General features: G+C 40.9%; 1 protein-coding gene across 1 annotated transcript; it reads left to right on the top strand.

The window, feature by feature from the left end:
* The first annotated feature begins 210 nt into the window (after nucleotides 1–210).
* On the top strand, nucleotides 211–2,801 carry LOC140462977 (CCAAT/enhancer-binding protein beta-like). The gene has a single exon (XM_072556550.1). The coding sequence runs from the start codon at nucleotides 583–585 to the stop codon at nucleotides 1,549–1,551; it is 969 nt and encodes a 322-aa protein (XP_072412651.1). The 5' UTR covers nucleotides 211–582; the 3' UTR covers nucleotides 1,552–2,801.
* Nucleotides 2,802–24,037: the final 21,236 nt, after the last annotated feature.

Raw genomic sequence — 24,037 nt, 5'->3', positions numbered from 1 at the left:
GTGCCTTGAAACCCCATTCTACTTCTGTTCCAAACTGCACTGAATAAAAAAAAAGCTTGTCTCGTTCAGGCTGACTGAGAGGGTTGGCCTGTCTCAGTGGGGGCTGATTTGCAAAGGCGAAAACTTTTTTTTCTGGGCAGATATCAGGAATAATAATGACATGTTTTAAAGGACGGCGCCACATCTCCTCGCTCAGGGCAGAGAGGAGTGAGTGAGAGAGAGAGAGAGAGAGAGAAAAAAGGTTGGAGGTGATGGCAGGCTGCCAGCTGACGTCAATGGCAGCAGCGATGTGGTTATAAATATAAGAACTGGCGAGAGCTTCCAGCAGCTTTAAACTTCAGCCACTGACAAGACAACAGGGTCTGAGCTCAGCTAAAAGCACATAAGAGATTGCAAAAAGCTTTTCAGGACAGTGCCTCTGAGACAAGAGAGTTAGGTGGCCTGATCGACAGGACCTGAGCTGAGAGCCCTCACACCGTGCCCCCCTCCTCCTCCTCCTGCTGCTGCTGCAAGACTCCCCGGTTTTAATTTCGCGAAGGGTCGGTAACCCCTTCCTTCCAACTTGTTGCAACCACGGCTTTCATGCAAAGTCTGACCAGCTGGGACTCGCGTTGCGACTCGCCATGTTTCCAGACGGCTCCGACCTACATTAATTTGATGGAAGTGGCCAACTTCTACGAGCCGGACTGTTCCCTGAACAAGTTGCACCGCGACCGTTCAATGACAGACCTGGGCATCGGTGACAACGAGAGTGCCATCGACTTCAGCGCGTACATCGACCCGGCCAGCGCCTCGGCAGCAGGGGGCAACTTTGAGCTCGGCGGCGGCGGGGGGGACCTGCTGACGGATATTATGCTCTCGGACGAGTACAAGAAGAAGTCGCTGCCCGACTACAACGCCTACTTGTCGATGATGCGCAGCTCCTCGGCCGGCGCCAGGCACCAGGGCAACATCCTGAGCTGCACCCCGCAGTTCCTGGAGACTCGGCTGGAGCCGGTGTTCGAGCAGAGCCCGGACGGGAAAGGGGTGAAGCAGGAGAGCCGGGAGGAAGAGGCTGCTGCTGCTGCTGCTGCTGCTGGCGGAGGAGGGATGTCAGTGCAGGCAGCAGTAGCAGCAGCAGCGGCCGCAGCCGCCTCCTCTCCCTCCTACGTGAGGCCGCTGCTGCAGTACCAGTGCGTGGCCAGCGGCAGCAACAGCAACCTGTCCACCTCGTCCCTGTCCTCGTCCGCCACCCCGCCGGCCACCCCCAACTCTGCCGGCGACTCCGCGCGGGCCACAGCCTCCAAGAACAACAAGAGCAAGAAGCTGGTGGACAAGCACAGCGATGAGTACCGCCTGAGGAGGGAGAGGAACAACATCGCGGTGCGCAAGAGCAGGGACAAGGCCAAGCTCAGGAATGTAGAGACTCAACACAAAGTGCTGGAACTGACCGCCGAGAACGAGCGGCTCCAGAAGCGAGTGGAGCAGCTCAGCCGGGAGCTGGCAACTCTGAGAAACTTGTTCAAACAGCTACCAGAGCACACCCTGCTCAGTGCGTCCAGCAACTGCTGACATTGACTGACTGCACAGCTCCCCAATATTTATAGATTCTTATTATTTTTCTTTCTCTATCTCCTTTTTTATATATATATATATATAAACAACGGATACCGTGACTTTTGCAAAAAGGAGTTGATCAAAGGACTCTTTGTATATAGAGGATTCTCTGTGTTTACAACACATTGCAGTAAGCGAGGTTGTATATCGTTTAGATGACCGTAACCCGTGCTTTTTTTTAAAAAAAACGGCAGGGAGAGGGGTGAATGATGTTTCTTGAAACCAGCACTGCGGGGTTTTATATAGAAATGTATATAAAATGATGCTGTGCTTTAACTGTGACTTTGCTCAGTCGAAACACATGACGCAACAGCGTGTAACTTGCCAAGTGTGAGATTCATTCGTAATTGTCAGATGACAGCAGTTTCTTATTACAAATATTTCGGGGCTTTTCTCCCAATCCCCCTCCCCTCCAAAAATATTCTATTTCTTTACTTTTCTTTGTATAGGTTGGGGGAGGGGGCGTTTCTGCTCCTATTCAGACGCGTTACAATATTAATGTAGATCTCTGATTTTTTTTAAAAAAAGTGTTTTTTTGACAGCAAAAATAACTGCCGTTTTGTAATTTAGTCAAGGCTGTTGCTCCGAACGAGACGTTATCTCTTCCGTATTTCATACAGTCTCCTACCCCCTTTGCGTTTTGTTTGTGAAAATGAATTATATATTTTGGTGTTTTAGTGGCGGAAAGGCGATGTTTTCAGCAGTTTGCTGAAATGTTTTCATTTTGAATTGCGTCACTCCAGCAGTGACTCAGCATGGAAGTGTATTGAAGAACATATTATTCTGTTCCATGCAACACTTAAATTGGGTACAATGTTGGGTGAAAAGTGGTACTGTTATTTGCATTTTAGGAATACGTGATGATTGTTGACTAAGAGTTGTAGTATCCCTTTTCTAAACAAGTCAACTCTGAACCGGTTAAAGTAGGTCACCTCATGTGGATCGTAAAAGAGACTGTGCATGAAATGTGCCGATTATTGTGGTTCGACATTGTTACGTAAGTTATTAAGCGACTATTCATTTGAGAGACCGCCTGTCCTTTTTAAAGATTTCATTCTAGGATTACCAGGTAAAGGGATGCTACAATTTTACATCAACTTTGATTATGGGTCAAAGGAATAGAAATTATTTTTATCAAATGAGCAATATTGTATTTATTTTCCTCTTTTAAAATTGAATTAAAATCAGTTTTAGTAAAACGCAAATACTTGCCTCGCTGCTTTTATTGATACATGCCTTTTTTGAGTGTATGGTGGAAATCATCTGTTTAAAATGACCCATCTCAATTTTCTATGAGGCTACCCGGCCCTGGAACCACCACTTGCCCTTGGGACAATTAGTTTCCTGCACTTGGCACCTCTGTTGGGAGATCACAGCCTAAATTCCCAATTGTGCAGCACAGTATGCTCATGCAATTAGCACTTCAGTGGATCCATCACATTATCCCAGCATTTTGCAGCATACCGTGCCAGTGCAGTTACACTTCAGGATAACATTCTGCAGTATTTTCACATTGTTCGAGTTTTACAGCTCGGTCTGTAGGTGCCTTGGCTCATGTCATTCTTCCCTCGAGCACAATATTACTGATGTACTAACACAGTCAGTTGTTCTGTTGGGCAATGTTGGTGCACCAGTGCTGATCAGCATGCCCTGTTTAATGTAGCAAAGTATTGAGTATGCCATTCTGTAGTGCACTATGAATAAACTACTCCATTGACCTTCAACTCTGTAGTGTCGGGGTTTAACATATTAACATCATAGTATGTTATGATGGCTCGGTGGTTAGCATTGCTGCCTCACAGCATCAGGGTCCCAGTTCGATTCCAGCCTCGGGTGACTGAGTGGAATTTGCATGTTCTCCCCGTGTCTGCGTGGGTTTCCTCTTGGTGCTCTGGTTTCCTCCCACAGTCCAAAGATATGCAGGTTAGGTGAATTGGTCATGCTAAACAAATTGTCCATTGCATTAGTCGGGGTAAATACAGAGTAGGGGAATGGCTCTGGGTGGGTTACTCTTCGGAGGGTCAGTGTGGACTTGTTAGGCTGAAGGGCCTGTTTGCACACTGTAGGGAATCTAATCTAATCTAATCATATCCTATTCTTAATACAATGTCTCATCATGTTAACCCAAGTCTGTCAATTGTGAACTTAGGTTCTCACACTTTGCAATGCAGCATTTAAGTATAAATGTCCACTTTTCTGTATTACAATATAGAATTAGCAAAACAAAGCCATGTCTTGGAACGGTCGTGCATGTGCTTCAAAGTAATTTGTGCATGTTAACCAATCTATGACTTCTCACATTACAATATGGTGGCAAAACATCAATTTGGTGTCCATTTTCTTGTACTTCCATGGGTGTAAAGCACATTTGGATGTTCTGAGATTGTGAAAAGCAACATACAAATGCAAGTATTCCAATACAGCTTACCGTACACCTTTATAGTCTGTGTATTAGACACCTACCTTGAAAATCTTTAAGTCACAAGGCTGGTTATAAAATGAAGATCCAGACTCTGCAATAATTCACACAACCTCCAACCTCCTACTGCTAATACAAGTAAGAAATGACAGGTTGTATTTGCTAATCTGAAACTCTCTGCCCTGTTAATTCTTATGGTCCAGCACCATCAGTTGTTCAGGTTTTCCCTCCGAACACCAGTCCAGATGTGATAACCAGATGTGATGGTTGTATAGTCCATCAAGAGTCACCATCGGAATTTCACACAAGGCGAACACTTTTGTAATACTCAGTGTCTTGAGGATAGTAGAAGAGAGGGAGGGGTCGAGAAATAAGGGTTTAAAAACTGTCATGCTGGCCCTAATGTGTGACCTGTAGTGTGGCACAAGCCTAGTCCCCAGGCTGCTAGATTAGGGAGGTACAATGTGTGGTAACAAAACATCATGTCCTCTGACAGAGAAATGACTGTGAAAGTAGAGAAAGCAGAAGAAGATTTTGATCTTTACCATGACATTTGCTGTTCTTCCTTTTTTGAGATCTCACAGATGCCACAATATTTTAAATAGGTTTCCTTTCACTGAAATTTTGTACTTTGGCCAATTTTGCTCAATTGGTTTCACAGTTGGTGCAATTGTAATTGGATGTCCAAATTGTTTTAAACCCCAGGATGCCAGCTGTTTAATATGAGTTAAAGATTATAAACACATCTCATACAATTGATTGCATTAAATAAAGTAGAGGATAGCAATTAATATAATCAGGGAGGCTTAATTTTCAATAAACAAGGCATCTGTTAAAATGCTCATTTTAAAATGAGCTTGCAAAATTTGTAATTTTCCCTTATGCTTGGTGGCTTATGAGGCCGTCAAAGCATGTACTTGTGTCTGTTTCCATTATTATTTTTTTCCTGGAATAAAACACCAAAGGCTATTTGAGGGACCTCTCTCCACAATAAGCATAACTGACCAGGACACTCTCCTGCTACTGCCATCTGCCGTAGGAGCACCTGAAGAACTTATGGACTGATAATCAACCTGTTTGGTCATGCTGTGAATGTACCTTCCATGGCCAAGTCCTGAAGGAAGTACTGAAGATGGAGCTGATCCCAATGTGCCTGGCCCAGAGATAGGAATGCTACTACTGCATCACAAGACCTCCACAAAATCTACAAGCTACAAATAAAAATACTTTCAGGCACAAAATGTTCCCCTCTTATATCATGAGCATTCTAATATTTCAATAGGAAACAGAAGATAGTTTCTCATCTGTGAACACAAACTAACTCAAATACAGTGAGCACAAATCTTTAGTAAATATCATTTGGAACATGTAGCATTTATATTTCAAAATGGAAACTCTAGTATTAAAATACATTTTTCAGAAGAAGTGTGAATTTTCACATCTATTTTACATTCTTAATAACAATTAGCGTCAAAAAGGGAAAGCAACAAGTTTTACATGAAAGCTTACTGAGAGAGTACCACGGCTTTGCTCAGATAATACCAAAGAACTTGGTACCAAAATTGAAATGAACAGTGAACAAGACAGATATTGAATGGATGTCAATGAACAAGAAAAATGTAAGGTTGAAAAATTGTGTACTTATAGAAACAGGGTAACTATGTATAATCAAACAGGATAATCCATTTATAAAAACAGACAATGCCGTGAATGCACAAAGGTTAGCATTTTAAATACATAGGGCTTTTCTCAAAAAAAGCTAATGTAAGTTCTAGACTTGGAAGGGAAACCTTTAATCCATTGAACAGCAAGCTCGTGGAATCTGATTGAATGCTATGTTTATGCTTAATTGAACTCAGTGGAAAATAAAATCAGGTAGAGAGTAAATCAAATGTTTAATCCAATTCCATTATTGTTTCCCCTAGCAGGTTAGTTTAGAGTGAACTCTAAAACATTAACCCATCATTTCCCAGATGCTAATTGTTTTGTTTTGTGTTTCCAGCATTTCTATCTTTTATCTCACATTTGTAACATTTAATTTTATTCCTTTCACCAATGCCCATCTCTTTAATTGATTAAAAATATTTTCAGTGTGACACTTCTCTGTCACATTTGACTCAGGACATAGTGTTGATATACCTTTTCTGTATCCTGTGGTGGCAGTCCAAGTTTAATTGAATAACTCAACACGTCAATGTGGAATTTATTTTTCTTAATATTTGCATGTTTTTTATTTAAAAACTGACACCTCAGTTCGGTATCAAGGGACGTTGCTGTACTGGAGATACTATCTTCCACATTTGGTATGAAATGGAATCCTGTCTCACACATGGATTAAAAAGATTTTATAACTTATAGAGGTTTATAAAATCCTGAGGGTAATAGATAAGGTGAACAGCCAAGGATAAGGGAGTCCAAAACCAGAGGTGTGAAGGGAAAGATTTAAAAGGGATCCAAGGGGTAACTTCTCCATGCAGAAAAGTATGCACATGGAACGAGCTGGCAGCAGAAGTATGAGAGGCGGGTACAATTTTAATATTTAAAAGACATTTGGACAGGCACAGGGATATGCCAAATGCAGGCAATTGGGATTTAGGGAACTGGGTTGGCATGGATAAGTTGGGCCAAAGGGCCTGTTTCTGTGTTGTATGACTGCATGACACTCTAAAACTACTTTGAAGAAGAACAGGAGGGTTATCCTTGGCATCCTGACCAATATCTATCTCTCAACTGACATAATAAAAAAATGATTATCAGGTTATTATCACATTGCTGTTGCAAGTGTTTGCTGTGTGTAAATTAGTAATTTGCTACATTATTAAAAATGACCAGGCTTCAAAAATACTTCATTGACTGTAAAGCACTTTGAGATGCCCTGTAATCATAAAAGGCACTGCACAAATTTAGGTTGTTTTCATTTCTCACTATTTTTACACTCCCTACTCTTTACATGTGAATCACTAAACCTGATGATAAACATTTATGACATTTTCATGAACATTTTTGATGCAGTTATTGGAATGTTTAAAGAGGAAGCTCTGTTAAATAATCAATGTTATTCTTTGGATAGTATTCCTGTTGTCCCTTCATTCTTTTATCCATACTCACATCACCAAGCTTTCCCTGCGAGCACTTTTTCAATGGCAAACAGCTGCTGGTGTCCAAAATTTCAACTTGCACTGTTAAAAAAAAATCAAGTGACAGGTCAGGAATTGGTCTCACATGATCAAAGTGAGGTAATCCCATCTATATGCAGATAAATATATCACTTAAGGGACAAGGATATCATAGATAAGAGAGCTATATTGTTTTATAACAATATGCTTAAAAGAAAAGAAGTTCTCTCCATGGCTATATTTAGCACACTATACTAAAACTCATCAATTTGTGAGAAAACAAACAAAGATGGAGCCTAGTTACAATTTTCTCTTTCCATGTGCTAATGGGTCTGTTGTGTATTTCTAACGTTTTTGTTTATACTTTAATTCTAAGCAGCGCAGTTGATTTTTAGCCATTTCAATCAATTATTGTTGACAAGTTATTCTTCATTTACAAATTGAAGGAAACTAAATAACAATAGATTGAAGGACAGTAGCAGAACTGGTGAGCAGTTTATAGGAGACAACTGATTGCTTGAAGGCTGGAAGCAATGTAAGGTGTCCAAATGTGCAACAATCTGACACTATTTTGATGATACATTTTCAAAATTGTTTTCTTTAAAAACACTGACCAAGTAGAAACATTTCGAGAATTTTTCTCTCCTATTATAGATCTCCTCGTGTAATATGCCATTAGAATGAGAGGCGAACTTGATAGAAATGTATGAAATTCTTAAAGGTATGGGCAGGGTAGAAGCAGCAAGTATGTTTGTCCTGGCTGTGGGGGTGTAGAACCGGAACAAGTAATTTCAAAATAATAGACATGCTATTTAGGATAAAGATGAGGAGGAACTTGTTCACTCAGAGGGTGATGAATATTTGGGTTTTTCCACACTCCAGGATTTTCAGTCATTGAATAAGTTAAGGCAGAAATTTATATATTTTTGGTTACTAATGATAACAAGGGATATGTGCATGGTGTAAGAAAATGGCATTGAGGTAGATGATCAGCCATGATCTGGAATACCTGAGCCAGGCTCAAGGGCTTGAATGACCTACTCCTGCTTCTACTTTACTAAGATTATTTGCTCTCAGAATGTTGCCCAGATGATCTTTCTGAACAAATTGTTAACACTATGAAAAAAAGTACTGTACATGATAAATTGTTGGGCCAGTACAGTCTCCTACTCAGTTAGGAAAGGATCATGCCTTGTAGGCTCATCTGAATCGGGCAAGAAACAAACCAACTTTATAAAGGATCGTTTAAAAGTGCAGATGGTATTTTTAAACTGATTTTTTCTGCTTTGGTTTATTAAAAATTATTAACGCTGGTTTTCTTTTTATGCTTTTTTCAGGTGGGGGCTGAAATGGAAATTTGCTTTAGAATACTGTTTGCAAAATGAGAAGGAAGTCAGCTGTCATTAGTATATATAAGAGTTCAACATATTAAGAAGATGACAAAAATATAAACTTAGAACTTTTAAAATATCAAATTTAATTGAAACTCAGGGGAAGCTTAGACACCTAAATGCAGCCTACTGTTCGTAGGGCAATTTTAAATATATAAACATGATTGGAGATTTGCTAAAGAGGTACAATGTGACATAAGGTCTGTGAGGGAGATCGTCTCGCATCTGACCAAGACAAAAGATACTACTTGACTGTCTTTAAGGTCCTGGAGCTCCTGAAAATGATCAAATGTAACAAAAACAGAAATTGCTGGAGAAACTCAGCAGGTCTGGTAGCACCTGTGGAGAAGGAAAAGTGAGAACTGCAGATGCTGGAGAACCAGAGTCAAAAAGGGTGGTGCTGGAAAAGCACAGCAGGTTGAGCAGCATCCGAGGAACAGGAGAATCAATGTCATCATCATGTTTCCTACAGTGTGGAAACAAGTCCACACCAATCTTTCAAAGAGTAATCCACCCAGACCCATTCCCCTACCCTATTACTCTACATTTACGCCTGACTAATGCACCTAACCTACACATCCCTGAAGACTATGGGCAATTTAGAATGGCCAATTCACCTAAACTACACATCTTTGGATTGTGGGAGGAAACTGTAGCACCCAGAGAAAACACACACAGACATGAGGAGAATGTGCAAACTCCACACAGACAGTCGGCCGAGACTGGAATCAAACCCGGGTTCCTGGCGCTGTGAGGCAGCAGTGCTAGCCACTGAGACACCGTGACATTTCAAGCATAAGTCCTGCTTCAGTGGAGACAAAGCAGAATTCACATTTCAAAACCAGTGACCTTTCCTTAGAACTGATAAAAGCTGGGAAAAGCTGGTATTTTTGCTGAAGACAGAGGTTGGGGGGTGGAGGGGACTTGGGGGAGGAGCAGATAAACAGAGCTGGAGCCCACAGAGAGGGGACAACAGTTAGGGAGTCAAAGAGATGGACAATAGTATGTCCAGGATAAAGAAGAGCTGGTTATGAGAACCATTGTAGGTGAAAATTGGTCAGCTGTGCTGAAAGCAGCCAATGTGATGACAGGGTCTGGGATGTGGAGATGGGTAAAGGATGTGGCAGAAGTATTCAGGTTGTAAAATAATTGTACCCAATATTAAGTTCTGAAGGGTCCCCAAGTGGAAAATGAGAAGCTATTCTTTCAGCATTTGCTGAATTTAGCTGACTATAGCAAACCCAAAACAGAAATATTGGCCAGGGAACATGGTGATGTGCTACTTCAAAACACACTATGCACCTGGGTATGCAAATTTAGTTGAACAAACAAGGAGCCCAAATAGAGTTGAAAGAAAATTAAACATTCTAATTTCCCTGGGACACCAGAGAGATAAAATATGTTATGCAAATACATTTTCAATGACCTCTTCAGAAGTTGTGTGAGAAAACTCGGGGAAGGCCAGAACTCATAGTTCAGCAGGCTACTGTAAGGTTAAACAGTGTACCTTGGCAGACAACATAAACAAGAGATTTTAAATTAGTTAATGGAAAAGCTTCAGTTATAAAAACATGTAAGTGGCAAGGAAACGGAGAAGTTTGAATAACAGACAAGAGTAAAGTTAACTAGATCTGAGAAAATAAGAACTTCATTTGTTAAAGCTATGCTAGCATAAAACTATGTTAAATGTCACAAGATCTTCCTTTATGCAGAGGGGTAGTCATTCTTGGGGCAAGTTATCAGCTCTTGTTTCACGGATAGATATGCTACATCATTTCAACAGGGAACTGCACAGACTTTCTTATGGTGACTAATCATACAAAGGTAGATGGGATATTGGGAATGCAACACAAGGTCACTATGAACACCTGGTCACTATGAAAATATTTTGATTTTCAGCATCTAGAAAGGAATTTTATGCCTTATCTAGCCAAAGGACTTTTACCGAGCTAGTGAGGGCAGGAACAGGAGGATAGGGCAGATGAATGCATGGCTGAGGAGCTGGGGTATGGGAGAAGGATTCACATTTTTGGATCATTGGAATCTCTTTTGGGGTAGAAGAAGGGCGGATTGCACCTAAATTGGAAGGGGACTAATATACTGGCAAAGAGGTTTGCTAGAGCTGCTCAAGAGGATTTAAACTAGTAAGGTGGGGGGGTGGGGGGGGGGGGTGGAGGTGGGACTCAGGGAGATAGTGAGGAAAGAGATCATTCTGAGACTAATACAGTTGAGAACAGAAGTGAGTCAAACAGTCAGGGCACGCAGGGACAATGTAGGATTAATAAATTAAACTGCATTTATTTCAATGCAAGGGGCCTAACAGGGAAGGCAGATGAACTCAGGGCATGGGATTGGGATATCATAGCAATTACAGAAACATGGCTTAGAGATGGGTGGGACTGGCAACTGAATGTTCCAGGATATAAATGCTACAGGAAGGGTAGAAAGGGAGGCAAGAGAGGAGGGGGAGTGGCATTTTTGATAAGGGATAGCATTACAGCTGTACTTAGGGAGGATATTCCCAGAAATACATCCAGGGAAGTTATTTAGGTGGAACTGAGAAATAAGAAAGGGATGATCACCTTATTGGGATTGTATTATAGTCAGAGGGAAATTGAGAAACAAACTTGTAAGGAGATCTCAGCTATCTGTAAGAATAATAGGGTGGTTATGGTAAGGGATCTTAACTTTCCAAACATAGACTGGGACTGCCATAGTGTTAAGGGTTTAGTTTTTTTTTAGATTACTTACAGCGTGGAAACAGGCCCTTTGGCCCAACAAGTCCACCGAAGCACAATCCACCCAGATCCATTCCCCTACATTTACCCCTTCACCTAACACTATGGACGATTTAGCATGGCCAATTCACCTAATCTGCACATTTTTGGATTGCGGGAGGAAACTCACGCAGACACGGGGAGAATGTGCAAACTCCAAACAGAGAGTCGCCTGAGGTGGGAATCGAACCCGGTTCTGGCGCTGTGAGGCAACAGTGCTAACCACTGTGCCACCGTGCTTTTGATGGAGAGGAATTTGTTAAGTGTGTACAAAAACATTTTCTGATTCAGTATGTGGATGTACCTACTAGAGAAGGAGCAAAACTGGACCTACTCTTGGGAAATAAGGCAGGGCAGGTGACTGAGGTGTCAGTGGGGGAGCACTTTGGGGCCAGCAACTATAATTCTATTAGATTTGAAATAATGATGGAAAAGGATAGACCAGATCTAAAAGTTGAAGTTCTAACTTGGAGAAAGGACAATTTTGACGGTATTAGGCAAGAACTTTCAAAAGCTGATTGTGGGCAAATGTTTGCAGGTAAAGGGACGGCTGGAAAATGGGAAGCCTTCAGAAATGCGATAACAAGAATCCAGATAAAGTATATTCCTGTTAAGGTGAAAGGAAAGGCTGGTAGGTACAGGGAATGCTGGATGACCAAAGAAATTGAGAGTTTGGTTAAGAAAAAGAAGGAAGCATATGTAAGGTATAGACAGAATAGATCGAGTGAATCCTTAGAAGAGTATAAAGGCAGTAGGAATATACTTAAGAGGGAAATCAGGAGGGCAAAATGGGGACATGAGATAGCTTTGGCAAATAGAATTAAGGAGAATCCAAAGCTTTTTTACAAATATATTAAGGACAAAAGGGTAACTAGGGAGAGAATAGGGCCCCTCAAAGATCAGCAAGGTAGCCTTTGTGTGGAGCTGCAGAATATGGGGGAGATACTAAACGAGTATTTTGCATTACTATTAATGTGGAAAGGGATATGGAAGATATAGACTGTAGGGAAATAGATAGTGACACCTTGCAAAATGTCCAGGTTAAGAGGACAAAGTGCTGGTTGTCTTGAAATGCATAAATCCTCAGGACCTGATCAGGTGTACTCGAGAACTCTGTGGGCAGCTAGAGAAGTGATTGCTGGGCCTCTTGCTGAGATATTTGATCATCAATAGTCACAGGTGAGGTGCCGGAAGACTGGAGGGTGGCAAATGTGGTGCCACTGTTTATGAAGGGTGGTAAGGACAAGCCAGGTAACTATAGACCGGCGCGCCTGACGTTGTTGGTGGACAAGTTGTTGGAGGGAATCCTGAGGGACAGGATGTACATGTATTTGAAAAGGCAAGGGCTGATTAGGGATAGTCAACATGGCTTTGTGCGTGGGAAATCATGTCTCACAAACTTGATTGATGGACGGGTTGGACCGAAGGGTCTGTTTCCATGCTGATCATCTCTATGATTCTATAAGTAACAAAGAGGATTGATGAGGGCAGAGCAGTAGATGTGATCTATATGGACTTCAGTAAGGGGTTCAACAAGGTTCCCCATGGGAGATTGGTTAGCAAGGTTAGATCTCATGGAATACAGGGAGAACTAGCCATTTGGATACAGAACTGGCTCAAAGGTTGAAGACAGAGGGTAGTGGTGGAGGGTTGTTTTTCAGACTGGAGACCTGTGACCAGTGGAGTGCCACAAGGATCGGTGCTGGGTCCTCTACTTTTTGTCATTTACATAAATGATATGGATGTGAGCATAAGAGGCACAAGTTTGTAAGTTTGTAGATGACACCAGAATTGGAGGTGTAGTGGTCAGCGAAGAGGGTTACCTCAGATTACAACAGGATCTTGACCAGATGGGTGCAATTCTGGTCTCCTTCATATTGGAAAGATGTTGTGAAACTTGAAACAGTTCAGAAAAGGTTTACAAGGATGTTGCCAGGGTTGGAGCATTTGAGCTATAGGGAGAGTCTGGGGCTTTTTTCCCTGGAGTGTCGGAGGCTGAGGGGTGACCTTACAGAGGTTTACAAAACTATGAGGGGCATGGATAGGATAAATAGACAAAGTCTTTTCCCTGGAGTCGGGGAGTCCAGAACTAGAGGGCATACGTTTAGGGTGAGAGGGGAAAGATATAAAAGAGATCTAAGGGGTAACGTTTTCATACTGAGGGTGGTATGTTTATGGAATGAGCTGCCAGAGGAAGTGGTGGAAGCTGGTACAATTACAACATTTAAAAGGCATTTGGATGGGTATATGAATAGGAAGGGTTTGGAGGAATATGAGGCCGGGTGCTGGCAGGTGGGACTAGATTGGGTTGGGATATCTGGTCGGCATGGATAGGTTGGACTGAAGGGTTTGTTTCCATGCTGTACATCTCTATGACTCTATGACCTGTTTTTTTTTCTGTCTTGCCTAGGAGACCTATTATAGACAAAAAGGCTGATTGATTATATTTTTAAGATTCAGAAGATGATTAGAATACTTCATGAGTTTTGTGTAATGATATTTAAGGAAGAGAAATCTGACAAAATATTAATGAAAGTGAATATAGTGGAGACAACAGATACTGTGAAAATATTAAGGGAGGATATACCACAGGGATTAGCTCTGCTTAGGGTAGATTAGTCTGGATGGCTTCCATTCCATGTTGCATGAGGAAGTGGGGTGGGGTGGCTGGAGGTAGTGGACTTAGAAGACAATAAGTCGTGAGAACTGGTTGTTTTTCAAACTGGAGGATGGTGGATAGAAGTGTTCTCCAAGAATCAATGCTTTTTTTTTGCTCTATATAAATGAATCAGTTATGATTATAACTGAATTGGAATGACAATTTCAAGTTTTGCTAATGATACCAAACTTGTAGAAATGTCAAAGAGTAAGTTCAACAGAAATTACACACCACAGATCAAAGATGGGCTAGCAGAATGGATAGACAAGTGGCAGAAGGAATTTAACACTGAGAAGTGTATGTGTTGATACATTTGGGAGAAGGAAAAGGGAGAGCCCAATATAGACCCAATGATACAATTCTAAAGAGTATGCAAAAACAGGGAGTCATGGGGTTACTTCACATTGATCACTGAAGGTTGCATTCAGAGAATGATTAGCAAAACATATGAAATTTTGGGCTTTATAAATAGATGCATAAGGAGAGAACTTATCAACCTTTATAAAGCTCTGATTACGCTCCATCTAGGTCTGGTCACCACACATTTGGAAAATTATAAAGTGAAAAGATGCAGCGGAGGTTTACCAGAATTATTCCAGGAATGTGAGGTGGTAACTTACAAGGTTACATTGAAAAGGCAGTTATTGTTCTCAAACTTTTTGTGTTGCATTTTTAGCCAACATCTTCTCCTTCTCCATCAAATGATGAAGGCATCCACTGAAACATTGCACAATAAATAGTCAGCATTGTTATTTTAAATCTTTAAACACAGTTTAGCAATCATTTACTAAAAGGTCAATGTAGTGTGCTGTTGCATCACAGGACACAGTAAAGAAGTAGATAATCTGGCCTAGTGAGCTTGCTTGGCCATTCAGCACGATCATTCTGAGCTTTCATAGAATCCTCACAGTATGGAAACAGGCCATTCGATCCAACAAGTCCACTCTGACCTCCAAAAAGCATCCCACCTAGACCAATTCTCCTACATTTTTCCAATAACTAATGCACATCCCTGAACACTTTGGGCAATTTAGCATGGCCAATTCACCTAACCTGCACATCTTTGGACTGTGGGAAGAAGCCCACACAGTTACAGGGAGAATATGCAAGCTCCACACAGACAGTTGCCTGAGGCTAGAATTGAACTCAGGTCTCTAGCGCTATGACACAGCATTGCTAACCATTGAGCCACTTTCTCTATGGCTTAACCCCTGAGAGATCCAAAATTGTCAGCCCTTGCCTTATCAATGGAGCATCCAAAAGTGCACCATTGTAGAAAATTTCAAACATTTACATTTTGAATGAAAAATCTCTCTTCACCCCTTATCCTGAGACTGTGTCCTCATGTTTTAGATTCCCTAGCCAGCAGTTTTTTACTTGTCAAGCCCCCTCCTAATCTTGAACATCTTAATTACAAACACTAGTTCAATGACACTGCACCATCTACCCTCTCCAACAAGCATGTATAAGGCAAAATGAATCACAGGAAATGAGAAATTAGAAAGGGACTCCTCTAGTGAGCCCAATAATTGGCTAACACCGATAATATTGTAAGCATGACTAATTGAAAGACTTTGAGCTGCCTGTTAATTTAAAAGGTAGTAGCATGTGACCCAGCACTTAGTATGCTGCTAAGTGGCTGGCTGTATGCTTCAATAGCAGCTCTAAGATTGTATAAGATTGACACCTCATTCCTGATGAAGGGCTTTTGGATTCTCCTGCTCCTTGGATGCTGTCTGACCTGCTGTGCATTTCCAGCACCATGCTCTCACCACTTAAATCTAGTCTGCATTATTTACCTAAATGTGAGGTGTAGATTGACTGGAGCAGGTACTGGAAAGGTTTATGAGCAGAAAGAGGAGTGAAAATGGCATAACAGGCCAAAGAACATGCTCCAGGATCTCTCATGCAACCACATCCTCATAAATGAACAACAATCCTCATGCATTGCCCCATTCATTACCTGTTGCACTCAGCAATCAAGCACTTATTATTCATACCCTTGCCTTACCCTCCCCTCATATATTTAACCCTGCTGCAAGTCTCATACCTTTCACAGCCTGTACACACTTCCAGCTATTCAGTCATGAAAAAGGGATCCTTAATCAGGAACTGGACTCCAGTTTTAATATATTTATGTGGCCCTATTGCTGCCCCATCGACTGGTAATGGCTAAAAGATGCCCTAATTATGTATAGAGATCAAAAAATCCAAACAAAGTTTTGTCACAATTATTCATGAATCAAAATTTAGAGATTTTTAAGCTGATATTAATACCCAAAATAATTAGAAAATAAAACAAAAAAAAGCTGCAGAGGCTGGAGATCTGAAACAAAAACAGAAATTGCTGGAGAAACTCCCAGGTCTGGCAGCATATGTGGGAAGACTGATGTTCTGATGCAAATCCACTGGCCTCAAAATGTTAACTCTGCTTTCTTCTCACAGAATTTACTATACCTGTTGAGTTTCTCCAGCTGTTTCTGTTTTTGAGGCAAATGGAAATTGTTTTTCTCTAGCACTAAATGCCAAATCTGCTACCATACCCAGATTTGTTTTAACTTCATCTGAAGTAGATTCTATACCCTTCATAGTACATACATAAAATTTATTTTTGCTTCGAAAGTCAAGCACTCTGAACATGAATGTAGTGTTTATCCTCAGATTTTATCAAATCCCTTTCATAAGCCCCTAGCTGTATTTTCTTTCTTTTCCTTATCTTCTCTGATATTATCAGTAAGTCAAATTTCTTTTCATTTTCAGTATAGATTAGAGAATACATTATAATTCTATTAAACAATGAATAAATTACTGTTGTCCTACAATACATTATGTGATGAAATTGACCCTGGAATTTATATTGCAATGCTACTGATTTTAGTTTTAAGCAGCATACCTGTAAGGAAAGTGAAAATGAAAGATTAATTTCAACTTATAGTTTCTGTTCATCTATTCAATTTTTTCTTTAGCCACTCCTTAAAACGTTGGAGATATGCTTGAATTACTTTTTCTTCACCAGCTGCACATTGATGTAACACCCATAAGATCAAATTATGTAATACCTGTGTGACAGTTTTCCAGTAGGTTGGTTAAGCTGTCAACCCTTTCATCTCAATAACTATGCAAAACCAGACATCTTTGTAAACACAGCTCAGATGTCCATCTGCCAACAGAGCATCTTGAAATTCTTTATGACGAGTGGACTGAGCAAGCATATATGCTACTTTAATTAGAAACTGATCTGTGTAATTCTTTTGAAATTGGCTCAGAACTGGAAAAAAATCTAGGCTGAAACAGGTTTAAAGTTGGTAAAGCAATTGGTCAAAGACAGCTTGAGGCCCAAAACAAATTTGGACTCTGGCCTCACTTAAATACTGTCAGTAAGAAGGGAGATGCCATGTTATAGTTAACAGCAGCTTGGAAATGATGGGAATATGGTTGACACATTGAGTTTGGTGGGAGGAGAGAGGTTTCATGGAAACCTGAACACTGTGGCGGTGTGTTGATTGGATAGCTGGCTGGCACATGCTTTAGAAGTTAGCTAAGTTTCAAAGGGCTGTTAATATTCATGGAATGGCAATCACCAAGTGACAAGTGAGTGCTATTTTGGTGAAAGGATGAAAGCAGATGCTAAGTGGGATCTGTGCTAATAAGAATTGTCAATATGAAAGTCTGATTTTTGGGCTAATGACCATGACTTAAATGCACTTGTAGGTTTAGCACTTAAGTATAAGTAGTTTCCAGAAATCAACTTCCTACAAAGGTGAAGACCATGTTCACTGACACATTGTACAAAATTTCAGGATGACTCAGTGACCAAGGGAAAGAATGCATAAGTTTTCAGATGAGGGATTAGAAGTCCTGATGGAGGAAGCCCCACTGCTGCCTGTTATGTGCCAGCTTGTACAAACATCGCAAAATGTTACTATGCAGGTACAACAAGTAATCAAAAGGCTGGAGTGTTTGCCTTTACTACATGGGGGATAGAGCATAAAAGTAAAGAGTTTCACTATATTTGATAGGTCAATAGTATTGTGTAGTGTTTTAAACTGTATTGTGTAGTGTTATGTAAAGGGTGATAAGTTTGCATTAGAAGCAATTCAGGAATGGTTCACAAGGCTACTTTCTGGCATGAAAGGGTCGCCTTAGTTAGAATTGAGTAGGTTGGGCCTACACTTATTGGAGTTTAGAAGACTGAAGGATGATTTTATTGAAAAGTAGATTCTGAAGCAGTTTGACAGAAAGAATACTTCCTTCCAAGGGCCAATGAAGAACAGAGTTGGAGACTGGTTACAACATGTAACTTGAGATTAGGGGAGAATAGGTAGCTCATAGTGAAACACCAGTGAGTAGCAGTGGATTGGCTGAAAAGGACATCACAGGTGACACCTGATCAAGAGGAGCAAAGGCGCAATTTAGTTCTGATAGAGACTGATGAGGATTTCAGGACAAGCTATAGAAGAAGGACTACAAACCAAATACTTGGTGCAATAGCAACCATCTTTAAATCTTACAGGTTATAGCCTGCCGAATGGAGTGTCCAAATCAAGATTGGCTCATAGTCTAAATCAAAGCTTGAATCCATCCTTTTCAGCTTTTGATTTAGGATATTCCAGCTTCCACTCCAGTTATGTAGGTTGTATGGAATGACCATGTACTGCGGTAGAAGCTTGGACAGTCACCATAGCGGCTGTGGGTTCCTCAGTTCAAAGGGGCTTATGCTGTGACTCAAGTGCTTTAGAACTGTCCTCCAGCAGTGTAGGAATCAATCAGCAGAAATCTATTGGCCTCTGTTCAGATGACCGACTTTTACACTTGTAGTTGCTTCTGAAACAGGCAGCCCAGATATTTCAAGCCTGTGCTGAGATGATTCAGTCTGAGCCATTAGCCAGCCATTATTGATCTAGCTTCATTTACACCTCACCAACAATGATGGCAGCAGAAGAGGTGGCTGCATTACGCTCTCAAAAGTACATATACAACAACATGTAAGTTGAATTGTTCTTTGTGGATTGAATCTATCTCAGTATCATCTTTATTGATTTCTTGTATCATGACAGGGCAACAGACTTCATATGGCACAGAAACGCTATGCCTGACCTTATAAACCATTTCTGTTGTTTTAGCGTTTTTGTGTATGCCTGTCAGCTTACCTTTGTACTTTTGTACAAGTCGTTAAACTTCTTGAACTCACTTTAAAGCTGGAGGGTTTGTGGACACAGGTTTAACCTTGTTTTCAATTTCATGTCAGGCACACAGATAACTGACCTTTGTAGTATTGATCCCCCTTGTCCTGAACAGAGGTCCTTTCAAAACTCACATCCACATGTTTGGGTAGAGAATCAAACTTTCCTTCTACGTGACTGAATAATACCAACCCTGAAAATGCACTTTCTGTAGCTGTTCTAATGTCAGCAGGTGATTTCTACACTACATAGGCTGCAATGTAATTTAAAAAAAGATTAATTTCACATACAAAGACATTGAAGTTAATGGACTCAAAAAACATGGCAGTAGTGAGTTAACTATAACACCTAGAACAAAAATGTACAATTATACATGCTACTAGATCCACTTGGATCACTTATGTTATCCCAAAATTAACACTTAATGAAAAAAAACAGAGCTAATTTGAATCTGACATGTCATGGGGAAAGGTTCAGGTGGGACTTGCGTATTCCATCTTGTCAGATTTTGCACTTCATTTCAAACAATGGATGATGCCACGAAGCATATTGTAAAACTATCTGCAAATTTAAATGCTCCCATTGTGTGGATTAGCTTAAATTAGGGCCATTTCATTTTCTTCATGCCAGGAGTTTAGTCTATCGATCGCAGGAAGTTTCCAAAAGATATATTCCAGTTTTGCACAGGAGTGGATGAGAGGTTAAGACAAGAAGGTTCCCCACAGAGAATGGACATGTCTTTACGCAGAAGCTAGTTACAGAAAGGTTTGAAGAAAGCTGTGAGAGTTATTTCCTTGTCACTCTAATCTAGGACATGCAATAGGTAGAGGGAGATTTTATGACACCCATGAATTATTTAGGTTCAGTAATCTGATAATTGTGGCTACCAGACTTGTGATGAGTAATACTTCTATATTCTAGTAGTTACTCAGAAAGCTTCTATTACAATAATCACTGGAGACACTCAATGAAGACTGTAATTGTCCTAAGTAAGCTAATAAGGAAATTATTACACGGTTCAAGGAAGTCTTGAATTTAATTATCTTTAACACAAAGATATTTATTGTTGACTCAGAGAAGTATTAACAGGAAATACCCAAGGTGGCAATAATGCAAAATAACGGTGGATTGAATCATACTATATTTTGATAAAATGTCAATTTCATCAAGTTTCATGAAGATTTTCTCTCTAAGAGACCTAGAGAGCTTTCTTGTGCTATCATCTCAAACTCACTTCATTAACTACCTACCACAATTAATGGTGCTCCTCTTGTCTGATGCTAACCCAATTCTCCCACTCACCATAGTCAGCACTACTCAGCAATGCTGGGATGTCCTAGGATATATTGGCATCCCTGGTGCCAACACCATCTTGGAACCCTTGTCATGAATCCAGCCAAACCATGGTAGTCTGGAATTGCCCTTTTGCCCTTCACTATTAGTGTAGGGCACAGCAGCGGCATATAGTTTCTTGCATATCCAACTGCACACTGCTGCACCGATTGCTGTATAACCATTAGGCCACACAACCTACCTGTCCTTAGTCATCTTACAGCCCACTCACCAAGTCAATGCTGCTCTTTCCTGAATGCCTATCGTAGCCCATGCATCTGACCATTGTTCAGTGTAGTACCATCACATGGATGCCTTCAGTTACCCCTGAAATTCATTTTTATTTACAAGCACCAAAATCAAATAGGAATCAGTTAACAGAAGCTGTAACTGTCTCTTGGAATAAAAATGAACTGTTCACATATAGGGCATTAACAATTTTACAGTCAATGAGTGAACTTTACACCCAGCTCTCATGGAGAAAGTGAGGACTGCAGATGCTAGAGATCAGAGCTGAAAATGTGTTGCTGGAAAAGCGCAGCAGGTCAGGCAGCATCCAAGGAACAGGAGAATGGGCTGATGCCCGAAATGTCGATTCTCCTGTTCCTTGGATGCTGCCTGACCTGCTGCGCTTTTCCAGCAACACATTTTCAACCCAGCTCTCATGTACTAGTACCAAGCGTCAATGAAATCCTGCCTGGCCTGTAGTGCCTGATGCATCTGCAATTTATCATGCAGAAGGTGCTGGGTGCTGTTCCTCCTGTTCATTGTCCTCATTCTCTTCCTCATCCTCTGAAGATGTTTCCTGCTCTCCCACTTCATCAACACCCATCACATCTCCTACTGCTTGCTCGAGTTGTGCAGGATACAGCATTTTAGGATTATTTGGCACACCGTCTGGAGTACACTGTGATACCTCTCTTGACTGGTCCAACCCACGGAACCTCATCTTCATCAATCAGATTGACTGCTCCACCTTGTTGAAGAATGGGCTACATTGTATCTATTCTCCACCTCAGCTGGGAGGTTGTGTTTATGAGCTCAGATCTCACAAGATAGCTCTTATCACCCAGTAACTAACTTTGTAAGGTGTCTGGACTTAAGAACAGTAGGAACATGAGAGTCCTCAAAGACATTCATACTGTGGCAGTTCCCAGGGTGCTCAATGCAAATTTCTGGGAAGTGATACTGAGGATCACAGATGACCTGTACGTTAATGGAAAGGAATTGTCTTCTACTGATGAGCTGTGCTGTGTTATGATGCGGCTCTGTCAGTGTGATATCAAACCCTGCACCTGGGGGGATTCAGACACTTGCTGAATCTTACTGTCTGGGCTGCAGCACTGGCATCATCATGGTAAATGAGATAAAGTGGTATGGTTTAGCACAAATTGCATCAATCATGATCTTGAAGCATTTGTGAGTAAATGATTAATAGATCTCCCACAGGTCCTCAGTGGCTCCTAGGAAGAAGCCAATTGCACAAATGCTTAATACAGCTGTCATCTTAGCTTGCAATGTTTCTGTGTAGGGAGTGAGAGAAACAAACAGTTCCTTAGCATTGCGATCAGTCAACATTTATATGGTGTATCTGATGGCTTCAGTTACTCTGTCTTGCAATGGGACATGGAGCATTCAGAAAAGGAGAACCATAAAGTGGTACAGCCTCGCATTGGACCTTATTTTGACAATAATCATCAGTCATGTGACAAAGAGAGTGTAAGTACTGCATTGTATTGAACACTTCTCCTCGCACCCCTATCACTTACATAATGCATCAAAATGTATAAGAGATTCTTACATTACACTAGCAGTTCAGATTGAGAGGGAATCAGTAATATTCCCCTGCATAGTTTAGGAGATCATGCATTAACTGTGTGCATTGTGGCCTGTGATTACTTCTGAGTCATAGAGATGTCTATCAACAACTTACCAAGGACCAATGACATCATCAACATTGCACTGACAACCCACATACTTGTATGCTGCATGCATTTCACATGCATAATACTATAACTATAAATGACATCTACTTGTCCTCTGCAAGTGAATGATTGATGCAACTGCTCCTTGAAGAACATCCCATTGCTCAGATATTGAAACTACATTGTTGGTCACTAAACAGATACTGACTCCGTCCACTTGGGTGTAGTTGCAGCCATTTTCCATTTGTAGGTCATATTCAGCTTTTGACAGACCACGGAAAACAATACAGTTTGTGGTCAACTCCAGACTCAGCCTGGTTATTGGGCTCCCCCCCAACCCCCTGCACCTCCAGCCACACCACTAATTCTAGGCCTCCATGTCCTTTTTTACGTGATGCTTTCTAGACAGCCCATCTCTACAGATCCTTCATATGTCCCCACCCACCACCTTGAACTATGGCCAATGACCTATGAAAAATGATATATCATTGCAACTTCTGATTTTAAATTTGGACCTTGGAGATATGGGGAACAGACAGAATGCCTATACATCCCAGAAGACTATTCCATTTGGAGTGGCATGGCTCATTACTATGCAAATGGAAAGCTCATTCCTTGAAAGAGCATCTTTTTGTTGACTTCCAGCTCTAAGCAAGCTCAACATTGGCTTAGATGTTGGCAAGCAGTGGGTTCAGGAGGGAGCAGCTCATTGTAGAGGGAAAGAGCTGAGGATTGAAGTGGCCCATTGTTGTCTTACGGATAAAAAAAAACTGCAGATGCTGGAAGTCTGAAATTGCTAGACAAACTCAGCAGGTCTGGCAGCATTTGTAGAGAGAAAACAGAGATGTAATTTCTGGTCCAGTGACTGTTCTTCTGAATTTCAGATCCAAAACATTAACTCTGCTTTCGCTCCTCAGATGCTGCCACACCTACTGAGACTCGCCAGCAATTTCATGCCTCCTTATGGATTCTGCCTTTGTATTTTCGACACCACAGTTGGTGTTGTAGGAAGAATGTGGCAAATGCTCTAATGCCTACAAAGAAAACTCAGAACAAAATAAATAAATGCATAATCACTCCTGGTCATGGCAAAAAGCCTGATTCACTTTTCTTCACAATACAGGGCCTGTTTAATTTCCTTCTGTCTCTGGTAGGTTTCACTGTCATGTTGGAGACATGGTTCCCATGCCATTGGAACTAAAATTGTAACTGTGTCCAGAGCTTCTTGAATACATTAATCTGCTTTCACATCCATCTTGAGCATGAAGAGGAGCTGTAATTATGTCAACATTTTGTAGAACTGATTTTCATTAAGCTTCTTTTCCTCTTTCACCTCATGGCGAAGGGAAGCACTGAGATCAAATCTCTTCTCATTGCACTTCTCAACAAAGAGGGCAATTTTTAATTGAAATAAATTTCACTCTCAAGGTTTGTATGGCTTAAATATGAATTGTAGAAATTGGATCATAGGTAGATATCTCTGACACAGTACTAAATACCTTATGATGTTATAAATTCCACAATCAGTACTTTCTTGCGTTTCCAAGATAACTATTAGCTTGCAAATACATTAGATCTTTTTAATGTCTGTGGATTCACACCTAGGTGGCTACAGTTAATTTTTACAGAACTAGCTGCA

The sequence above is a fragment of the Chiloscyllium punctatum genome, chromosome 37 (genome assembly GCF_047496795.1).
Source record: "Chiloscyllium punctatum isolate Juve2018m chromosome 37, sChiPun1.3, whole genome shotgun sequence".
NCBI classification, from domain to species: Eukaryota; Metazoa; Chordata; class Chondrichthyes; order Orectolobiformes; family Hemiscylliidae; genus Chiloscyllium; species Chiloscyllium punctatum.
Note: the sequence above shows the minus strand (reverse complement) of the source record. Positions and strands in the feature narration are given on the sequence as shown.